This window comes from Rhinolophus sinicus, chromosome 2, assembly GCF_057876585.1.
Source record: "Rhinolophus sinicus isolate RSI-liver-muscle chromosome 2, RSI-T2T, whole genome shotgun sequence".
Lineage (NCBI taxonomy): Eukaryota > Metazoa > Chordata > Mammalia > Chiroptera > Rhinolophidae > Rhinolophus > Rhinolophus sinicus.
In genome coordinates, this window is record NC_142502.1 from 125,748,148 (window position 1) to 125,767,397 (window position 19,250).

The 19,250-nt window shown below is 44.5% G+C and overlaps 1 protein-coding gene across 2 annotated transcripts in view; it reads left to right on the top strand.

The window, feature by feature from the left end:
• The window catches only part of SH3RF3 (SH3 domain containing ring finger 3), a 368,321-nt gene that overhangs the window by 309,487 nt on the left and 39,584 nt on the right, over positions 1-19,250 (top strand). For both annotated transcript variants that reach the window (XM_019715017.3, XM_019715016.3), the window contains one exon: positions 5,192-5,526. In XM_019715017.3, the coding sequence (XP_019570576.3) occupies positions 5,192-5,526 (335 nt within the window). The remainder of the gene's footprint in view (positions 1-5,191; positions 5,527-19,250) is intronic.

Genomic DNA, 19,250 nt, shown 5'->3' on the forward strand with positions numbered 1-19,250 from the left:
GAGGTTATAATAGCAAACAAAGACATTGAAACAGTTATTATAATTTCATTCCATATGCTTAGAAAGTTAAGTAGAGACAAGATATTTGAAAGACACAAATCAAACTTCTAGAAATAAAAACTACAGTGTATGTGATCAAGAATATCCTTGATGGAATTAATGACAGATTACACATTGCTGAAGAAAATATTAGTGAACTTGAAGATACAGCAATAAAATTATGAAAAATGAAACACAGAGATAAAAGTGAATTTTAAAAAATGAACAGAGCATCAGTGAGCAATGGGACATCTTCAACTGGCTTAATATACATGTGACTGGAGTCCCCAAATTAGAGGACAAAGTTGTGAGACAGAAAAATTATTTAAAAAAATGATGACCAAAATTGTTCGAAATTTGATGAAAACTGAAAACTCACAGATCAACAAAAGTTAGTGAATCCCAAGCCTAAGAAACATGGAGAAAACTACACCAAGGCAAAATCTAATCAGATTGTTCAAAATAATTTTTTCTGTGACACAGAAAATCTTAGAAGCAGCCAGAGAAAAATATACATAAAGTCGGAAAAAAATATATAAGGATGACAGCAGATTTCTTGTCAGGAACCCTTCAGGTAAGAAGACATTTAAGAACTGAAGAAAGTACTGAAAGAAATAAATTTGTCAAGTTAGGATTCTATACCCAGAAAAAATAGGTTTCAAAAATGAAAGCAATCACAGGATGTGGAGTACAACATAGGGAATCCAGTCAATGGAATTGTAACAGCTATATACAATGTCAGAGGGGTAGTAGATTGTAGGGGCGGGGGGGTTATCACTTTGTGAGGGGTGTAAATGTCTATTACATTGTTTTGTACGCCTGAAACTAATAAAAAGAAAAAATACATCTTATTAGTAACAACACAAAAAATGAAAGCAAAATAATTATTCAGACATAGTAAAGCTAAAGGATTTCATCATTAATAGACCCACACTATGAGAAATGTTAAACAGAGTTCTTTAGGAAGAAGGAGAATGATAATAAATGGAGCTATGGGTCTACCAATGGAATGAAGAGCATTAGAAATGATATCTACTTACTGTGTTTCCCCGAAAATAAGATCTAACTGGACCATCAGCTCTAATGTGTCTTTTGGAGCAAAAATTAATATAAGACCCGGTCTTATTTTACTATAATATAAGACCGGGTATAATATAATATAATATAATATAATATAATATAATATAATATAATCCTGGGTCTTATATTAATTTTTGCTCCAAAAGACGCATTAGAACTGATGGTCTGGCTAGGTCTTATTTTCAGGGAAATATGGTACATAAATATAATATTTTTTAATTTAAATATCTTTAAAACATAACTGAGTGTTTAAACGAAAATAAAAACAATGCAGTTTGGAATTTAAAACATATATAAAAGTAAAATGTATAATAGCAAATGCACAAAGGTTGGGAGGGGAGAAATGGAAATACTGTATATTATTGTAAGGTATTGTAAGTATATTCTTCTAATATATGGAAAGCATTATGGAATCACTTGTCAGTAGACTATGATAAATTAAAGATGTAAGCAATCATTAAACAAAAATGGAGAGTTATGGCAAATAAGATAACAGAGGAAATAAAATGGAATCACAAGACTTCCAGTTAATCCAAAAGAAGACATGAAAAGAGGGAAAGGGAACAAACAATACATGGGTCAAATATAAAACATGTAGTAAAATGAAGGTTTAAAACTAGTTATATACATAATCTCGTTAAATGTAGATAGTCTAAATAACCCCAAATAGAATACAGAGATTGTTAGTTATTATTTTTTTTAAAAAAGACAAGACCCAACCAAATGCTGTGGGTAGGAAACAGATTTAAATACTTTCAATATAAAAATACAAATAAGTTAAAAGGATAGAACAAGATATATAGTCAATTTCTCATTAGTCATAGTAGTTATGTTTTATAGTTTCCATGAACACTGAATTCAAGAATACTGAACTACCGTATTTCTCTGAAAATAAGACCAGTCTTATATTAATTTTTGCTCCAAAATACGCATTAGGGCTTCTTCTCAGGGGATGTCTTATTTTTTCATGTACAACAATCTACATTTATTCAAGTACAGTCATGTCATCTTCTTCTGGAACATCGTCATAATGTACTAAATGCATCCATCTGGCTGACGATCTTAACTGGGGCTTATTTTCGGGATAGGTCTTACTTTTGGGGAAACACGGTATTGCTCCTAAGTGAAATATGCATGTGCATGTCACATGGATTATAATCTTAAATACTGAAAGCAACTCATCCTGGTAGATTCTATTTTCTTCATTTTACAAAAGAGAAATGAGGTTTGGAAGTGTTAAGTGACTTGTCTGAGGCCACCCCACTAACAGGTGACAGAGTCAAGATTCAAACCCATTCCGCTTGCCCTAGTGATGGATCTTCCTGCACTGCACCACCCTTACCCCTCCTGTCTCTGTCCCTGGGCAGTTCAGTATGAGATGAAATAAGAAAGCAGGGCATCACCTTGCTGCATCTCAGCTGGGAACGTATGCATTGGTGACTCAAATTTTTTGCTAATCGGTGCATGTCTGAGAATGACTGCAAAAGCACCACAGATATTGATCTGGGGGTTACAAATCAATTTTACCTAGTAGGCAAATTTGCAAATTTGGAATCTGTGAGCGATGAGGATTGGCTACCATGCTGATACTAATCAAAAGAAATCTGGATTGGTTATATTAATATCAAACAGAGAAGAATTCAGAACAAAGAATATTAATATTCATGTTAAAAAGTAATTTTATAATGATAAAGGAGATAAGTGCCTTCGGAGAAAAGAAAAATTATAGCAGGGCCAGGGGGGTTGAAATGGCAGAGGGGCAGGTTGCACTGTTCAGTGGGATTGTTGGAACATGTCTCTCAGAGAAGGTAATGTTTGAGCTGACCGGGAGTGGCTAAGAGGTCCAGCCATGCAGGTATCTGAGGGAAAGGCAGTCTGTAGAATTGTGGGCACCAAGTCTCTGAGCTGAGAAAGAACCTGCATGTGTGAGGAATAGCCAGGGGGCCAAAGTGTCTGAAGGGAAGATAAAGGGAGACATTGGGAGATGATGTCAGACCTTATGGCAGGCAGGCTTAGAACTTTCTGCAACGCCCTCTCTTATTTTGCATGCAGTTTAGCAAGAGGATGTGGTAGTCACATGGAAGCCAGCCAGAGGTGGAGGTGAGCTGTGCCGAACCTCAAGTAGAAGAACCGGAAGCAGCCCCTGTAGACACTTTCTGGGGCCCAAGTGTGATTGTTCCTCCTTAACTGAGGCATCACTTCCTGTTCCAGGGCTGGTGGGCTGGGGTGAAGGAGAGTTCAGACAGCAGGGAAGAGGCAGATAAATGGCCCCAGGAGCACGGTCCAAGTCACAGATTACCTCGGGGTGATTAAATGACCCAGTGGCTTCATCGATCTGAATAATTGCCTAACCTGGTCTTCCTTTTGAAATGTGGAGCCACTTGAGTGAGGATCCAAACCCATCCCAAACCCTGAATAATTTTTTAAATCCTTAAATCAGCCTTTATATATTTCACCTCCTAGAAACAAAGGACACGGCCTGAGGCCAGGAGAACCCAGATCACCAGTTAGATGTTGCCGGCTCCTCCCACACTGTGTCAGAGGGGAGGAGGCTGGATGGAGGTTCCCTGTACAGAGTTATTTTGCAGACGGGGGAGACATGAGTCGGGTTTATGAGTGTGCGATCTATGATCTATTGAAGGAATATTTGGGAGCTAAGAATATTGTTTCATTGCATGTATTTTTTCCATGTTGCTGAAGCCGTGAATGCCACAAATTCTGGTCCTAGAAAATAGCGACAGTGTGACCTGTAATCTTTCTCTAGTGTAACAAGGCCAAAACAACTGAAACTGAGTTGCATCATGTTAGATGGGGAACTTGGCGTGAAGTGATATCTGCTGCCATGAACTGTGTCACCCACTTTGGGCCAGACCAGTCCAGGCTGGGAATCACTGTCCCTCTGGTGTGGCTCATTCTCTCCCCCTATTTGTTTTGTGTGTAATTAGGAGACAGTTCTTCAAAATTACTAACACAAGCTGTAGCAGGATTAATTTTAACATGGTGCTGTGTTTAGAGGGAACCATCTTTTCAAATGACAGATTTTTACAAATGTTCTGCTTTTCGAGTCCTAGCATCTTTAGGAAGCATTTTGCTGGTAGCGAGCATTTTGGTGGCTTCCTAGTTGGGAGGCTCCTGTTCTGTAAATCCAGAATCAGGCTTCGATGTGCAGGTGGATTGCCTCAGGAGGCAGAGGCTTCCCTCAAGGCTGCAGCTGGGAGAAACGACGTCGGCCGCTTTCTCCTGGGATTGACAGCTAAGCAGCCTGGAGCACTCATCCTTAGCTCAGCCAAGTCAGTGCCACGTGTGAGAAACAAAGGACGGGGCCATTACAGTCTGCATTCAAGACAGATCGAGCTGTTGACAATGATCGCCTTACCTGCAGTGGTGTCTAATAATTTGGGGGAAGCTTGAGGCTCTTTCAAGGCTTTACTTCTTCTACAGGCGTTACTTTTATGAACAGTTTTTTTCGTTTGTTTTGTTTTTTAAATTGTGTAACAGTGTGTGTTTTCCAGGACCCATCAGCTCCAAGTGAAGTCGTTGTCCTTCAATCTAGTTGTGGAGGGCGCAGCTCAGCCCCAAGTCCAGTCGCTGTTTTCAATCTAGTTGTGGAGGGCGCAGCCCACCATCCCATGCGGGAATCAAACCAGCAACCTTGTTGTTGAGAGCTCGTGCTCTAACCAACTGGGCCATCCAGCCGCCCTTATGAACATTTTAACAAGGGTGATTGTAAAAATCTTGAGTGTTTTAGTTCATCACAGCAGAGAAAACCAGAAGACTTTATAGAAAACTGGGCAGGCACTGGCACACGGTGATCTAGCAACCAATGTTTCCGCTCCTCCTGAGGGAAGGACGTTCTGTGCAGCCTCAGGGCTTTGGGAAGACAGGGGTGCATTCTCAGGGGTGCTCGGCCTCATGCTCTCTACCTGTGCAGGGTGCCTAGGTCTGGAGAGACTTGAGAGAGGCTCCCAGCACTGGGCAGACAAGTCCCAGGAAAGAAAAAGTCCACTGCAATTGCATGCTAGGTTGCAAACTAACCTTTCCACCCTGCTCTCTCTCTAATCCCGTGCTCCAGCTGCCCACTCCTCAGCTCAGGCTCAGGACCGACCGACCGCCACAGTATCACCCCTGCGCACCCAGAACTCCCCATCCCGCCTGCCCACCACCAGCCTCAGGCCTCACTCCGTGGCGTCCCCGCAGCACATCCACCAGCCCCTGATGCAGGCAGTCACTGGTGTCCAGTGCCCCCGGCCAGTCATCCCGCTCACGTCAGCAGCATCAGCCATCACACCTCCCAACGTCAATGCCGCCAACCTCAATGGTGAAGCCGGAGCCGGGGCTGTCAGTGGCCTGTCAACATCCAGCCCCACCAACACGGCATGCAGACCAGAGGAGAAGAAAAATGAAAAGGTAAGTGGCCCATCCGGGTGAGCCCTGGCCCTCACCCAATGGGTTATTGTAACTCTTTGGCTCCAGACACCAATGACGTTTTGTACAATCGAGGCTTGACTGTGCGCACAGAGTTCCTTTCCTCAGATGCACCAGGTACATGACAAACGTGGAGGCCAAAGCAGCAAAGCAGCTGGTCCTTAAAGTGGAATTCAGGCAGGCCTCAGTCCTGGGAGGGTTAGCCCGAGCCCAACTATAGTTTTTATGCAAATCAGAAAGCATGTGTCTCCTCCTCAGGAAACTTTAGTTCCATCTGTTAGAGTCATTGTAATAGACTCATTTTGTTAGAACAACATGCTGATTGCCACGTGCCAGGACATTATAATAATAAATATACAAATCTACTTATGTGCAGTGTGAACAGCACCCACTCCCTTCAATGTGTCATCCTTGTACAGTCCACAACCTGTTCAACCACATGGGAAAGGCCTGTTTTCTGAGGAGAAACTAGAGGAGGATGCCAGCCTGATTGTTGGTGTGCATGTGCATAGCATTTCCAGCTATTCTTTTAACTGTGAAGGAAATTGGGCTCATTTCGCAAAATAAATCTGAGTCCAGTGAGCTTGCCTCAGTGGCCGCCTGGCTAGACACTAGATTAGCCAAGATTAGAATCCAGATTTCTAAATCAGTGCTGTCCAACAGAGCTATAAATCAAGCCACGTATCTAATTTAAAATCTTCAAGTAGCCACCTTTTTAAAAAGTTAAAATAATTTTAAAATAAAATGAAACGGTGACATTCATTTTCATGGTCTAATCTATTAAACCCAATATCCAAAAATATTTATCATTTCAACATGTAACCTGTATAAAACGAAAAAGTTGTCGATAAGATGTTTTACCTGTTGTCACATTCAGTCTTTGAAAGCCAATGATCAGGCCGGTGAGACCGCCCCAGTGCTCAGGGGCCACTACGCGGCCTGTGGCCCTGGGGACAGTGTGGGCCTAGATCTTCAGCAAGGAACCAGTCTTTATTGGCCTTGCTGTATGAAAGGTTTATTCCATTCTCTCTGGGCTTTACCACAGTCTGTGGATCTTTCCATATAAACCCCGTCTTTTGATTAGAGTGTGCGAGCCAGGGTTTAGATGAGACCCTCAATACTAGATGGCATATTCAGAGTGAGGACAGCCTCTCCTGCCCTTTGGGGGTGAAACCAAAATCAGCGTTGACTGCTCAGTCCGTCAGCACAGGATTCCCTAGAGGTACAGTCACCAAGTCAGCACCCTGTGCTTGACGGGAGTCCAGGAACCCCACAGAGATGCACACACCAGACTCTTTAGGGCCTCTGGCCCAATGCTCAGGCCTCGTCGCCACCTGTCTCATCTGGTCCAGGGGAATATTATTCCTGTGCTACCTGGTATGGAAGAGGTCCCAGTCACAGCACTACTGCTGAGCTCTCAGCTGGCAAAGCTCAAATCTCCTTGAGATCAGCAAGGTGCCTGGGCGTGAAGTGAAATGGTTGCTCTGTGTTTTGTGTGCATGTCTGTTTGAAAATCACTTAGGCTTTGAGCTGCTCCCTTCCACCTGCAGCTTTATTAGGAGATGTGGCTGGGTCGTGTAGGGAGGCAGAGGTGGGGGTCTAGTCCCATCCTCTCACTTGGACATTTTTCCTGGAAGACAAGATACCCTAGGCCTCCAAGCTACTGAAAAAAAGCAGGAGGCAGACTTGGAAAAGGGAGAGCCATAATAGCTCTGTAAACATTCCTGTTTCTTTGCCACAAAATTCTGTCTCTCTGGTTTGTGAAACTGGCTTCTATGTGGCTCAGTACTGAGTAGAGTCAGGATTGTAGGAATCTACCTGGAGAGTGATATTGTTCACCATCTCTGCCCCGCTAAGTGTGTAACTAATGGAAACCAGCACTGGGTCTGTCTTCAATGTTCCAGGTCTGTTAGACACTTAGCAGATATTTTGCTTTCACTCAAGATCACTCTCTGCTAACAAGTTTACTATATCAGCAAATAATTGTTGAGTCCAGGGGACACCCAAGGTGTCCCTCTTGATGAAAGTCATCTTGGACGGAAGCTCTGCTGCCAGGTGGAAAGCAGCAGACACGTCAACTTAGCTCGAACCGCTGCCCAGGTCGGGCTTGGCAGTGGAAATGCACAGGCTGACAGCGGCCTGTACCCAGCTGTGCTCGGGGTTGGGCGCAGACCGCTCACAGCACAGGGAGCAGTGGATGCTGTGCTCCCAAGTGGGAAGTAAAACGGACTTTGTGGGATTGAGTGAGCGTGTGTCTATAGGTACAGCAGCAATTGTCAGCGCCAAACCCTGGGAGACAAGTACATCATCCAGCCAAATGTTATGTGTAGTTTTCATTTCTCACCTTTCAAACAAAGCAAAAAAAAAAAAAAAAAGCTAGTCTGAAAAAAACACCTGTTAATGTTTTTCCCATCTATATTCTCAGTTGAATTTTTTCTAATTTATAGTAAGGTGCACAATGTCCACAGTTGCTCTTTCTAGCCGAAGAGCCGCGATGAGGGCTGTTTAAATGCCATTCCTCACAAGCAAGTGAGCCTGTGTGGTGTGTCCTGAACCAGCAGTCTGCGTCTGCCCCTGCCTTGTCATCACTACCGCTGAGAGATTTGCCCCATCTTGAGAACACAGTGGTCAGCTTCAAGTCTATTTCTGGGTAACTCTTATAGATGTGCACATGCCTGAGTAGGGCAAAAAAGTTTTCTAAAGTAACTGGCAGTATTCTCCAGGCTGTTTCTGTTGTTGAATTTTCTCCAAGGGAAACACAGTGAGCTCCCAGCCGTGATGTCCGCAGAGACCCAAACCTCAGTGCCTGTGTGTTTGCATAGTTCTAAGCTCTCCTGAAATTTGATCCAGGACCTTCCACACGTGTGCTTGTGAGAGAAAGCCTTGACTGGATGGGGCTGCGGGCACCCGGACAGCTTGCAGTCAGTGACTAGCAATGGTGACGTGCTCAGGAAGGATGGAGAAGCTCATGGCTATCTTGCAGCCGTCAACATCTGACCTTAAGGCCTTCCCTGGCCACCTAGCTAGAGGTCACTCGTTTACTCACCTGTCTGTTTATTGCAATGAGCATGTGTGAGCCAGGCAGAGTGCTGGGCACTGGGGTCTATAGCAATGGAAGCTTAGGCCCTGGTCTGAGGGGCACAGAGTCTAGTACAGGGACAGGGACTGGTAAGCAGGCAACTGCAATAGAGTGGGACAGGTCTGGGGATGAGGCCACGGGGGCAAGAAGGGTGCCTGATCCGGGAACCGGGATGGCCCCTGAGGGAGCTTCTGTCTGACAGGTGGGAGGACCTCCAGGCTGAGGGACTAAGCAGAGGCCAAACCATGTGTCCAAGGGTGAGGATCCCGGGAGCAGCTGGGAGACAGCAAGGCAGCTCTTGAAGGGTTTTGTCAGCCATTTGTGCTCAGCCGTTGGAGTTGTCTGGTGCTGGGCAGAGGGTGAAATCTAAGGCCAGATCAAAGGATGCAGGCTGTGCTTCTGCCCTCCCCTGAGCTCTGAGCCTCTTGCTGTTTTTACTCTTCCTCTTCAGTTAACCATGCCCCACACTGTGACTCTTCTATTGAGCCTGACTTCATGCAATGCTCTCCTGCTGTTAATGTGCCCACAAGGCACATACCCTTTCCTGTGACCTTGGCAGCAGCACCTTTCAAACCACATGTTTGAAAATGACCCATTCATGAGCCACAAAACCAATTTAGTGTATTTGGACCAACATTTTTTTTTTTTTTTTTAGATTGAATGGGCTACCTAGGATGGAATAGACTAGATCAGCCTACATGTCACACAGTGGCGTCAGATATTGGAGGAAACAGTTGATGTTGAGTCTGCTGAGTCCTGCTATAAAACTTATTTCAAAGAAATCTCAGAGCCCTGAAGAATGCCTTGCTCAGAGGAGGCATCTAGTGATATTTATAGGCTAAAGAATAAAGTTGGAAAAACTGTTGCCAATGACTTTTCACTGCCATGACTAATGAGAAAGTATTTTATGGATCAGAAGGAAGTTAACTTTCTGCTTATAGATGAGATAGTTTCAGTTTCATAGAATAGAATATTGGAACTGGAAAGAGCCACTAAAGATCTTTTCATTAAACTCCTCATTTTCAGTAATGCTCCTGAAGCTCAGAGATGTTGAGAGATTTGTCTAGGGTCACACAGCATTGGCAGTAGAGCCAGCATGAAAAATCTGGTTCCCAGCTTCTATGTCACTGTTATGGTATCTTGGCTTCAGTGTGCTGACTTGTGGTGGCCTCTCCAGTGCAAGTGCGTTTGGCTTGTTTAGGAGTCCCAAAATGAGAAGTCTGGGGTAGCTACTGACAGGAAGCCATGAGTTCAGCCCAGGAGAAGGGGGTGTGCGCCTGAGTGTCTGCCTTCTGGTTCCATGTTGAACTCAACTGCAGCTATAGCCCCATGACAGTGAACCACTTGACCAAATCCGCATGACCTTTATAATGAAGGCTTTGGGAAACTGGTTTTGTCTGAAAGGAATGGAAGACCTCACAGAATGACCCATGACAACAGTACGTTGGTCGGCCCTTAGCGGGGACGTTATGGAAAATGTGTTTGCAAATGAACTTGTTCTTTATTACCTACATCTCACCCATTTAAAAGTGTGTGTGTGTGTGTGTGTGTGTGTGTGTGTATACATTTGTATGTGATAAGGTGTTTCCCCAAAAATAAGACTTAGCTGGACCATCAGCTTTAATGCATCTTTTGGAGCAAAAATTAATATAAGACCTGGTCTTATTTTAATATAATGTAAGACCGGGTATAATATAATATAATATACCGGGTCTTATATTAATTTTTGCTTCAAAAGACACACTATAGCTGATTGTCCAGCTAGGTCTTATTTTGGGGGAAACACAGTATATATATATATATATATATATATATATATATATATATATATATATATATATATCACGGTATATATATATATGATAATAAAAAGACACATATATATAGGGTTATAATTATATTTTTAATGAAAACCCAGGAATGTACAATCTCAATAAATCTTGAGAGTGAAGTTCTTTAGAACAACCAGGCAGCTTTTTCTAAAGTGAAGAGTCACTGGTGTATGAATTTATTTTCTCTCCCTTTGGGGCTCTGCAGTAAGCAAGCCTTTACTTCTGCTGTTTCAAAAATGCAGTCTGGGAAAGGGCTGCCATAGGCTCTGTAATCAACGTCTCAGTCACTGCCAGCATGCTTCCATATTTGAGACAAGCAGATGCCTTCCTGCCATCACATGCTAGCTGGTGAGCCCTGCCAGCCCAGCCAGCGGTGGAAAGGTATTCTACTCTGTCTGTTAACATTAACAGTACTGAATTCCACGATAGGTCTAGTCCTCAAACTGATCTCTCAGGGAATACTTGCCCCTGACTTGCTTGCTAGTCAGGCCCAAATATGCAGAAACCGTCAGACCAGGGCTGTGGCCACAGCAGACAAGGAGGACTCGTAAAGCATTACTGGGCCCACAGACCCACATGGCAAATCCCTGTGGCCTTTGGGAACCCTGTCTGCCCCAGGAATGAGTCACCGTGGAGTCTGGTGATCAGCTGGTCAGCGATGGGCCGTGGAAGCCTGCTTCCTCCCAGGGGCACTCTTGCTGGGCACTTGCACTTGTGCCCTGGCTGAGCAGAGGGGCCCCTTTTGTGTGATGTGGGCCGCTGGGAATGCTGGCAACGTCAGACCTTCTCCTCAACTCGACTCCCTGTAGTTGGGCTGCTGTCTGTGGGATGAGGAAAGCTGGCATTCGGCTGATGAGTAATTTTCAGGCTGAAAATGAACCCACCCTGAAAGCATGAATCCCAGCTGTCAAAACAGCGTCATTCTGAAGTTTTACAGGCAACTTATTTTTGGAAGAGGGCATGCTGCCGGAGTGTCACTTCCTTGGTGACAAGGGCAGCAACTTCTTCCTCATGCACATCAGAGCACAGCTCCCCTAGTGGGACAGGACCGTGGCCTCTCCCCGTTCTGTATAGAGCTCAGAGGCGGCCTGGAGACCTTGTCCTGGTGTTTGCTCTCTCCCAGAAAATTCACCACAGGCCAGGCCACCCTTGTCCCCTCCCCAGTTCTCCCATAGAAACCCCTGGCCTTTGTCCTGGATGAGACTTGACCCAGTGCACTTTCAGATCTTGGCTTGGTGGGAGGTACAAATGTGAACATGGTGGTCCTGAGGGCAAGGTGACCTACCCGAGGCCATGCAGCTGTTAGTCACTGGCGATAAAACAAGGACTCTGGGTGCTCCTATTGGCCAGCTCCTCCATTGGGTGCCAGGGGCTCATGCCACTGAGCGTTCAGGGTACAGCTGGGGATGGCGGGGTAGGAGGAAGCAGGAGCCCAAATTACTTCAGTAGTGAATGAAACTGAATTTGGAGAACAAAGGCACAAATCGATTAATTATCATGGGTCTGGGGCATGGCTGCCTGGTATAAATCAGGGCTCTTCTATTTTCCAACTGTGCGACTTTGGGTTAGCTCCTTTGCCCCCCTAATGCCTCAGTTTCTTCATCTGTAAAATGGGGATGATAGCATCTACCACCCTGAGTTTGGAGAAGAGTAAATTAGTTAATCTCATAAATGCTTAACACAATATTTGGAGCAAAAATATTAAAAATCATTCTTAAGAATTTGACAGTTTGCTGAAGGCCAGATCCCTCAGGAATTATGAGATAGATACAGATGTAAAACTTATATCCCTAAGGCTTCTAATAAAAGATGAAAAAGAGATTTGATTTTGCAGTTTTAGAAAAAAGACACTCAACACTGCCAAATTGAGAGCTGTAGGCTACTCAAAAATGAACCTGAATTGATTGGTGTACTCTATTTGTGAAATGATGTTTATTCATCTCCTCAAGCACTGGAGATTTTATTTCCTGGTTGATTTTTTTCTATGTCCACCAAGAAACAAAGATATAAAGGGTATTTTTTTTTTAAGATGTCACTTTTGTACCTGACATTTAGCCTGAACAATGGATAGAGCCCAAGAAAACTATTTTAGTCAGAGGTTGGGTATCAAGTGCAAAACATCAAACCAAAATTCATTTTTTAAATAGTCATAAACTCTAGAAATGGAAAAGAATTTGTGAGTCACCTGTAATAGCCATGGGGTCCTGTAACCATCCCCAGAGGGCAAAGTTTACCATAACTGATCAGGATTAGTGGGGAAATTTATACTCTACTGACACAGTGCTCCTGTGTCACAGTGACACACAGAGATGAGTATGACAGCATGGCTGGTGATGTAGAAAATAGGCCTTCGAGTGGCACTGCAATGGCCATGAGCCACTGGGCACACTGGATTCCCACATCAAGTTTGGATTCTCTTCTGCTGCAGTCTACCACTGTTACCACCTTCCTTTTCGAATGACATATCCTCACATTGCTCATAAGGACATGGGATATTTTTTTCCAGTCTTCCATGCCCAGAAGAGCTCAGCTAATGGAATCAGTTCAAAAGAAAAACATATATACACACCCCATAAACCACACCAGAAGGTAATGCCTCCAGAGCGGACCCATGAGGCTGCCCTTCCCAAAAGGCAAACAGTGTCAGTATGAGAGGGCATCTCAAATGTTTCGGAGAACTTGTGGATGCTTTCCCATGTTGTCATGTGACTGCGGGGAATGCTGAGAAAGAACAGAGAGCGCTGGCGTCATCATTGAGTTTGTTGTGGCTTCATTTTGTTTTGTGGAGCACACAGACAGTGGTGCTGGAGGCAAAGGGCATTCTGTCACCTCAGCGGGGTAAGACAGCTTTATGCCATCATTTCCTCTAGGGTGAAGTCACTCTGAGGGCAGACTTAATTATCATTTGCCTGCTATTTTATGTGCTTAGTAATTCCTTCTAGGCCACGTCTTAATAAATTACAAGACACATTTCCATGTAGCGTGAGAATAAAGTTAATTAATCTTTTTAGGAGATTCACATTCATTCTATCATTAATCTCAAGTAGAACGAAGAGGTCAAGTTCATGAAAATGTTATTGCTTTATGATCTCTGTGAGACTAGCAGTAATAGCTAGCTTTCTGGCTTGCATCCACTGCCGTCTAACTCTTATTGTTTCTCTCCTTCACTTTATATCATCTTAGACTAATCTTTTAGACTTCAGTTTGTTTAATATTAAAATGGGAATAATGTCTTCTGCTAACAATGGAAAATTAATTATTGGTGTGTATCCGTCAAGGTTCTCCAGAGAAACAGAACCGATAAGAGACATAGATATAAATATTTCTTTTAAAGAGTGGCTCATGCAGTGGTTGTGGAGGCTGGCAAGCCGAAAATCAGTGGGGCAGGCCAACAGTCAGAAACTTCAGGCAGGAGTTGACGCTGCCACCTGGAGGCAGAAATTCTTTTTCCCCAGGAAACCTCAGATTGCTCTTTAAGGCCTTCAGATGATACGTGACGCCCACCCATGATAGAGGCACATCCTCTAAATAATCTCCTTTACTTAAAGTCAACTGGTTGTGGAAGTTAATCACATCTAAAACCTCCTCGGAAATCTCTAGACCAGTGTTTGACTGAATGCTGGGCACCATAGCCTAGCCAAGTTAACACATAGTATTAACCATTACAGTCTACCCCTTGTCAACTTGGCACCCATACCCATCTCTGTAAACCATCCTTGGTCTCCAAATAAAGATCATAGTGAAGTCATACTTCTGCCGAACATAATACAGCGATCCTGTGTAACACTGAATATGCACAAACCCTTTTCTCAGAAGAGGATACAAAGTCCTTAAGTGATGTTTACTCTTCTCCTCGATACCTTGTAACTTACATACTGGAACGTAAAGTCAGTACAACTTATGTTACATGATAAGGGGATAAGACAATGAAGGAAACGTATTTTACATGTGTGATATATATACATACACATATGTACATACACAAACATATTCGTGACAAAATAAAGAGGAAATTGTCACGACAATCACAGTTTTTGTTTTTGTAAGTGGCTGTAGCTGGTATTCATCACTACCTTCTTCTATTGCTGCCTTCCCCTTCTATTATTGCATATTCCCTTTGCCCAAGCACCTCAGCTGGTCGTGCTTCTTTACCTGGTGGGGTAACCCAAACATTCATTCCTGAAGGGTGTGGGTCATTCTTAGTCTTGCCTGAATTGGGTTGTTTTGGTTTTTAATTGACGTTCATCACAGGGCATGGGAATACTAAGAGATGCCCTAAGGAATGGCCTGTATTCCAGACATATTCTTCCTTGCCTCCATTGTGGAACAGCTGTCCAATTCCCCCTTGGTGGTCAGAATCAGTTACCACAACCAGCACAGTAACCACTTTCTTTGCCTGTTGATTCAGAGTCAAGAGGAGTCCAAAATGGCTGGGACGCAGTCTTAACTTTCAGTTCAATGGCATCATTTTTGAGTCTCCTTTGGAACTAACACTTCTAGATCAGCAGAGAGCATAAGATCATGGGGACAGAAATAAAAGCTTTTGCAATTGAGTCACTAGGGGTAAGAGTGTAAAGTGCTGGTCTTTGCTGCTGGTGGATTGGCCACTCAGCACTAGCTATAACCAAGTTGGTCTTGGTGAGTGGAAGTCTGTGATGCTGAGCCCATGCATCACCTCCACTCTGCAACAATAGCCCCTTTGACAGGGCTGGCTGGGGGAAGAGGATGGCTGGTACGCATGGAATGTGTCATTAAAATCCTCCTCTGCTGAGGTCAGTCTTTGGTGAGCATTCACATGGGACATACATTTATCTCCACATGACTTTCCTATTAATCAAAGTCTATCCATATACCATTTTCCCAGACCTCCTTGTCATCAATTTTCAAATCCTATTCCTTCCAAGTCCCTGACCTTCCAGATAAACCACTGGCCACAGCTTATGAATCAGTATACAGTCACGCCTCTAGCCCTTCTCGTTCCAAGCAAATTAACAACCAAGTGTGCTGCTCCAAGTTCTGCCAGCTGGGAGGACTTCCCTTCACCACGGTCCTTCAGGGATGCCCCATAAAGAGGCCCTAGTGCTGCAGCTGTCCACTTTGGAGTGGCGGCTGCACATCTGTAAATGAGGCCCTAGCTTTTCTTCCTCTCCCAGCTGATCATAGGGAACTTCCTGTGATGTCATAGGTGCAGGCTGGGAGAGAGGAGTATAGCAGGTGTTGGATCAAGGGCATTTAGGCCACTTCTTCATGTAACTGACGTATGCCTTGGGGCCTGCGTGGGCCGGACTGTATATACCACTGCCCTTTAATGCTGGAGTGCCACTGTGCATTCCCAACTTTAGAGTCTGGTGGGTCAGGTAACACCCAGTTCATGATGGGCAGCTCAGGTCACATGGTAACTTGGTGGCCCATGTTTAAGCAGTTATTCTCTAGTAAGCCCAGTAGTAGGCCCAGAGCTATTTCTCAAGAGGAATGTACTTATTTAAAGGAGGTAGCAGGGGTTTGCTCCAAACTCCTAAGGGCCCAAGCAGCAGTTCTCCTATAGCGGCCTGCAAACGGCTCCAGACAGCATCCCTGTCTGCAGCTGCCACTTAAGCCCCATTGTACCTGCTGGATCCTGTGGCCCAAGTGGCAGAGCCTTCTTTTGTTCCGGGCCCTGCTCAAAATTAGCAGTTTTTCTGGTCACTCAATAAACAGGCTGGAGTAGCTCGCCCAGATGAGGACGCTGTTGCCTGCAAAATCCCAAGAGCCATTCCTGTTGTGTCTATCTTCTGGTTTTAGGTGGGGCCAGGTGCAACCACTTCCCCGTCACCTTAGGAGGCATATCTCAACATGCCCTGCACCAGGGGACCCCTAGAAGTTTCACTGAGGTGGAAGGCCCCTGAATTTTTGTTGGATTTGTTTTTCATCCTCTGACACACAAAGTCTAGTATCCAATAAGCCTAGTTCTCACTAGGTCCCCGTCAGTATCATGTCATCAATACAACGGGACTGTGTGATCGCTTGTGAAAGGGGAAGGTGACCAAGATCCCTGCAAACTAAATTATAGCATAGGGCTGCGGAGTTGATCTACCCCTGAGTAGGACAGTGAAGGTGTATTGCTGGCCTTGCCAGCTGAAATCAAACTGCTTCTGGTGGTGTCTGTTAACAGGTATGGAGAAAAAAAGCATTTGCTAGGTCCATAGCTGCCTACCAGGTACCAGGAGGTGTGTTCATTTGCTCAAGCAATGAAACCACATCTGGTAGAGCAGCTGCAATTGGAATCACCACCTGGTTAAGCTTATGATAGAGCTCCAAGACCCATCTGTCCTGCAAAGGCCAGATGGGACAGTTGAATGGGGGTGTGATGGGAATTCCATCCCTGCATCTTTCAAGTCCTTGATGGTGACACTAATCTCTGCCATCCCTACAGGGATGCAGTATTGCTTTGGATTTACTTTCCTGGGTAGAAGCAGTTCTAGTGGTTTACATTTGGCCTTTCCTATCATAATAGCCCTCATTCCACCAGTCAGGGAACCAATGTGGGGATTCTTCCAGTTGCTGAGTATGTCTGTTCTACTTACATAATCTGGATCTGGGGGAATAACAAAGAATGGGTTCAAGGACCCAGTGGACCCACTGTGAGATGTACCTGAGCTGAAATTCCATGCATCAGCCCACATCTGTGCACCCCTATTCTGACTTGTAGTGCACAGTGACATTTTGGATCTCCTGGAATTAATGTCAGTTCAGAGCCAATGCCCAGCAGTCCCTGAAAGGTCTGATTATTTCCTTTTACCCAGTGCACCGACATCCTGGTAAAAAGCTGCAGGTCCTTTGGGGAAGGCTGAGAACAATAGTAAATGTATACGCGTAAATTGTTGGCAATGCAGTGGGGTCCTTCCTCAAGAGGACCTGGCTTCTCCTTCACTGAAGGGGTTCTCGATTTATAAGTCTGGGAATTGATTCAGAGGCTGACTCTCTGTTTTTGTGATTCTAAGTAGACTTCTGCTTACTAGACCTGGCACTCTTCTGCTTATGCAGCCCAAGTTAGAATTCAGTGGAGTGCCCAGCTACTTGTAGGGACACCATGATCAACCAGCCACCACCGTAGGCCTGCACAAATCAGACCGTTCTCATTGATGATTTGACTCTGCTATCCATTATGGTAACCATGCCCACATTGTGTTTGGCACTTAAATGCTACCGCTTGGTCCCAGTCCCCCCAGGATCCAATCAGTCCCATTGCATTCAGATTTCCCGAGTCAATGCCGCAGTCCTTACTGTGAGGTCTGGCCTACATAGAAGAGTGAGCACACAGCTCTTCAAGGATGCTGAAGCCCTCTTCTCACAATTATATTTCGCACAGCAGTGGTGCACGGTGTGTCTTCTGGCCATACCTGGTGGGTAAACAGGTCTTACATGATAAATCCACTCTAAATTCCAATCTCCCTAAGCTTTAGGGACCTTCTGCAGTATACTAAGGCAGGTCTGGCTTTTCAACCTAAGATATTGTATGTCACCCCTCGGTCCATGTTTCAGCCAACCAAACAAATAAACTGTTAGAGTCCTTTCTAGTCCCTGACACCATAACATTAAATCCAGAATCTCTGTTTAGTTGGCTGAAATCAATAAATTCGGCTTACTCTTGCTTTATATGTTTCTTTCACCATTATCCCACACTCTTAATATCGGTTCCCACACATATTCCCCAGATTTATTTTGGTACAAGTTGGAAGAGTTGTGCAGTTCTGTTGCAGTAAATCACAACCCCGCATCAGTCGTACTCGTCCTCACCCTGTGGGGCCTGCGCAGACTTGAGTCTATAGGTCCAGAGGCAGAGAGCGGTGGTGAGGAGTCCTGAGGAGGACGAGCAGTGTCTGCGGGGTGGTTGGGCGGGGAGGCAGGGGTTAGTGGGTTCCTCAGACAAACAGGAATGCACAGCCTGCTTCTACTGACAAAGAAGACAGCAGAATTTAGGGCTCAGTGTCCCAAGCTTCATCAGAATCCAACCATATGTTCCCATTCCAATTTTCAGGATCCCGTTCCTTTCCTATCGATGCCTTCACTTTAACCATAGACATTCTGGGAGGTTGGGCATCAGTCTGCATGGCAATTCAGCCACTCACAGGATGAAACTCGGGGTTTAATTTCAGAAACCACAGCTCTAGGACCACCGGAGATAAGGGTTTCTTTGAGGACAGATGTAGAAACTTCCAGGTCACTTATGTGTCACCTGAGCTGGGAATCTGAAATCCTGAGGTCATAATTTTTCCAGCGCAGGTAAGAGCCACCAGCTGATCTCATTACACGCATGAGTTTCACAGAAATGTTCTAAGGTATCATACATAGCTATCCAGAACCTTCCCTCTTAAAAGTATTTGATGACGACTAGCCAATGGTTGATATTTTGTGTATCTCTGTTGCCACACCATGCCAATGACGATCACTCTTTACCACTGAAAATAGAGTCATAGAGCCTTTAAATCTAATCAGCTTAAAGAACCAGTTCCAGAAAACCCACATTTAAGGTTCTGTTCCTCTAGAAACATTCTTGGTACCAAAATCTCTCCAGAGAAATCAAACCAAAGGAATTGACCCATGTGTTTGTGGGGGCTGGCAAGTCTGAAATCTGTTGGGCAGGCCAGCAGGCTAGAAGCTCAAGAAACAGTTAATGTTGTAGTTTTGAGGGAGAATTTCTTCTCTCAAGGAAATCTCAATTTTGCTCTTTAAGCCTTCAGCCGAAAGGATGAGGCCCACCTGCGTTATGGAGGGTAATCTTGACTTAAAGGCAAATGATTGTAGATGTTAATCAC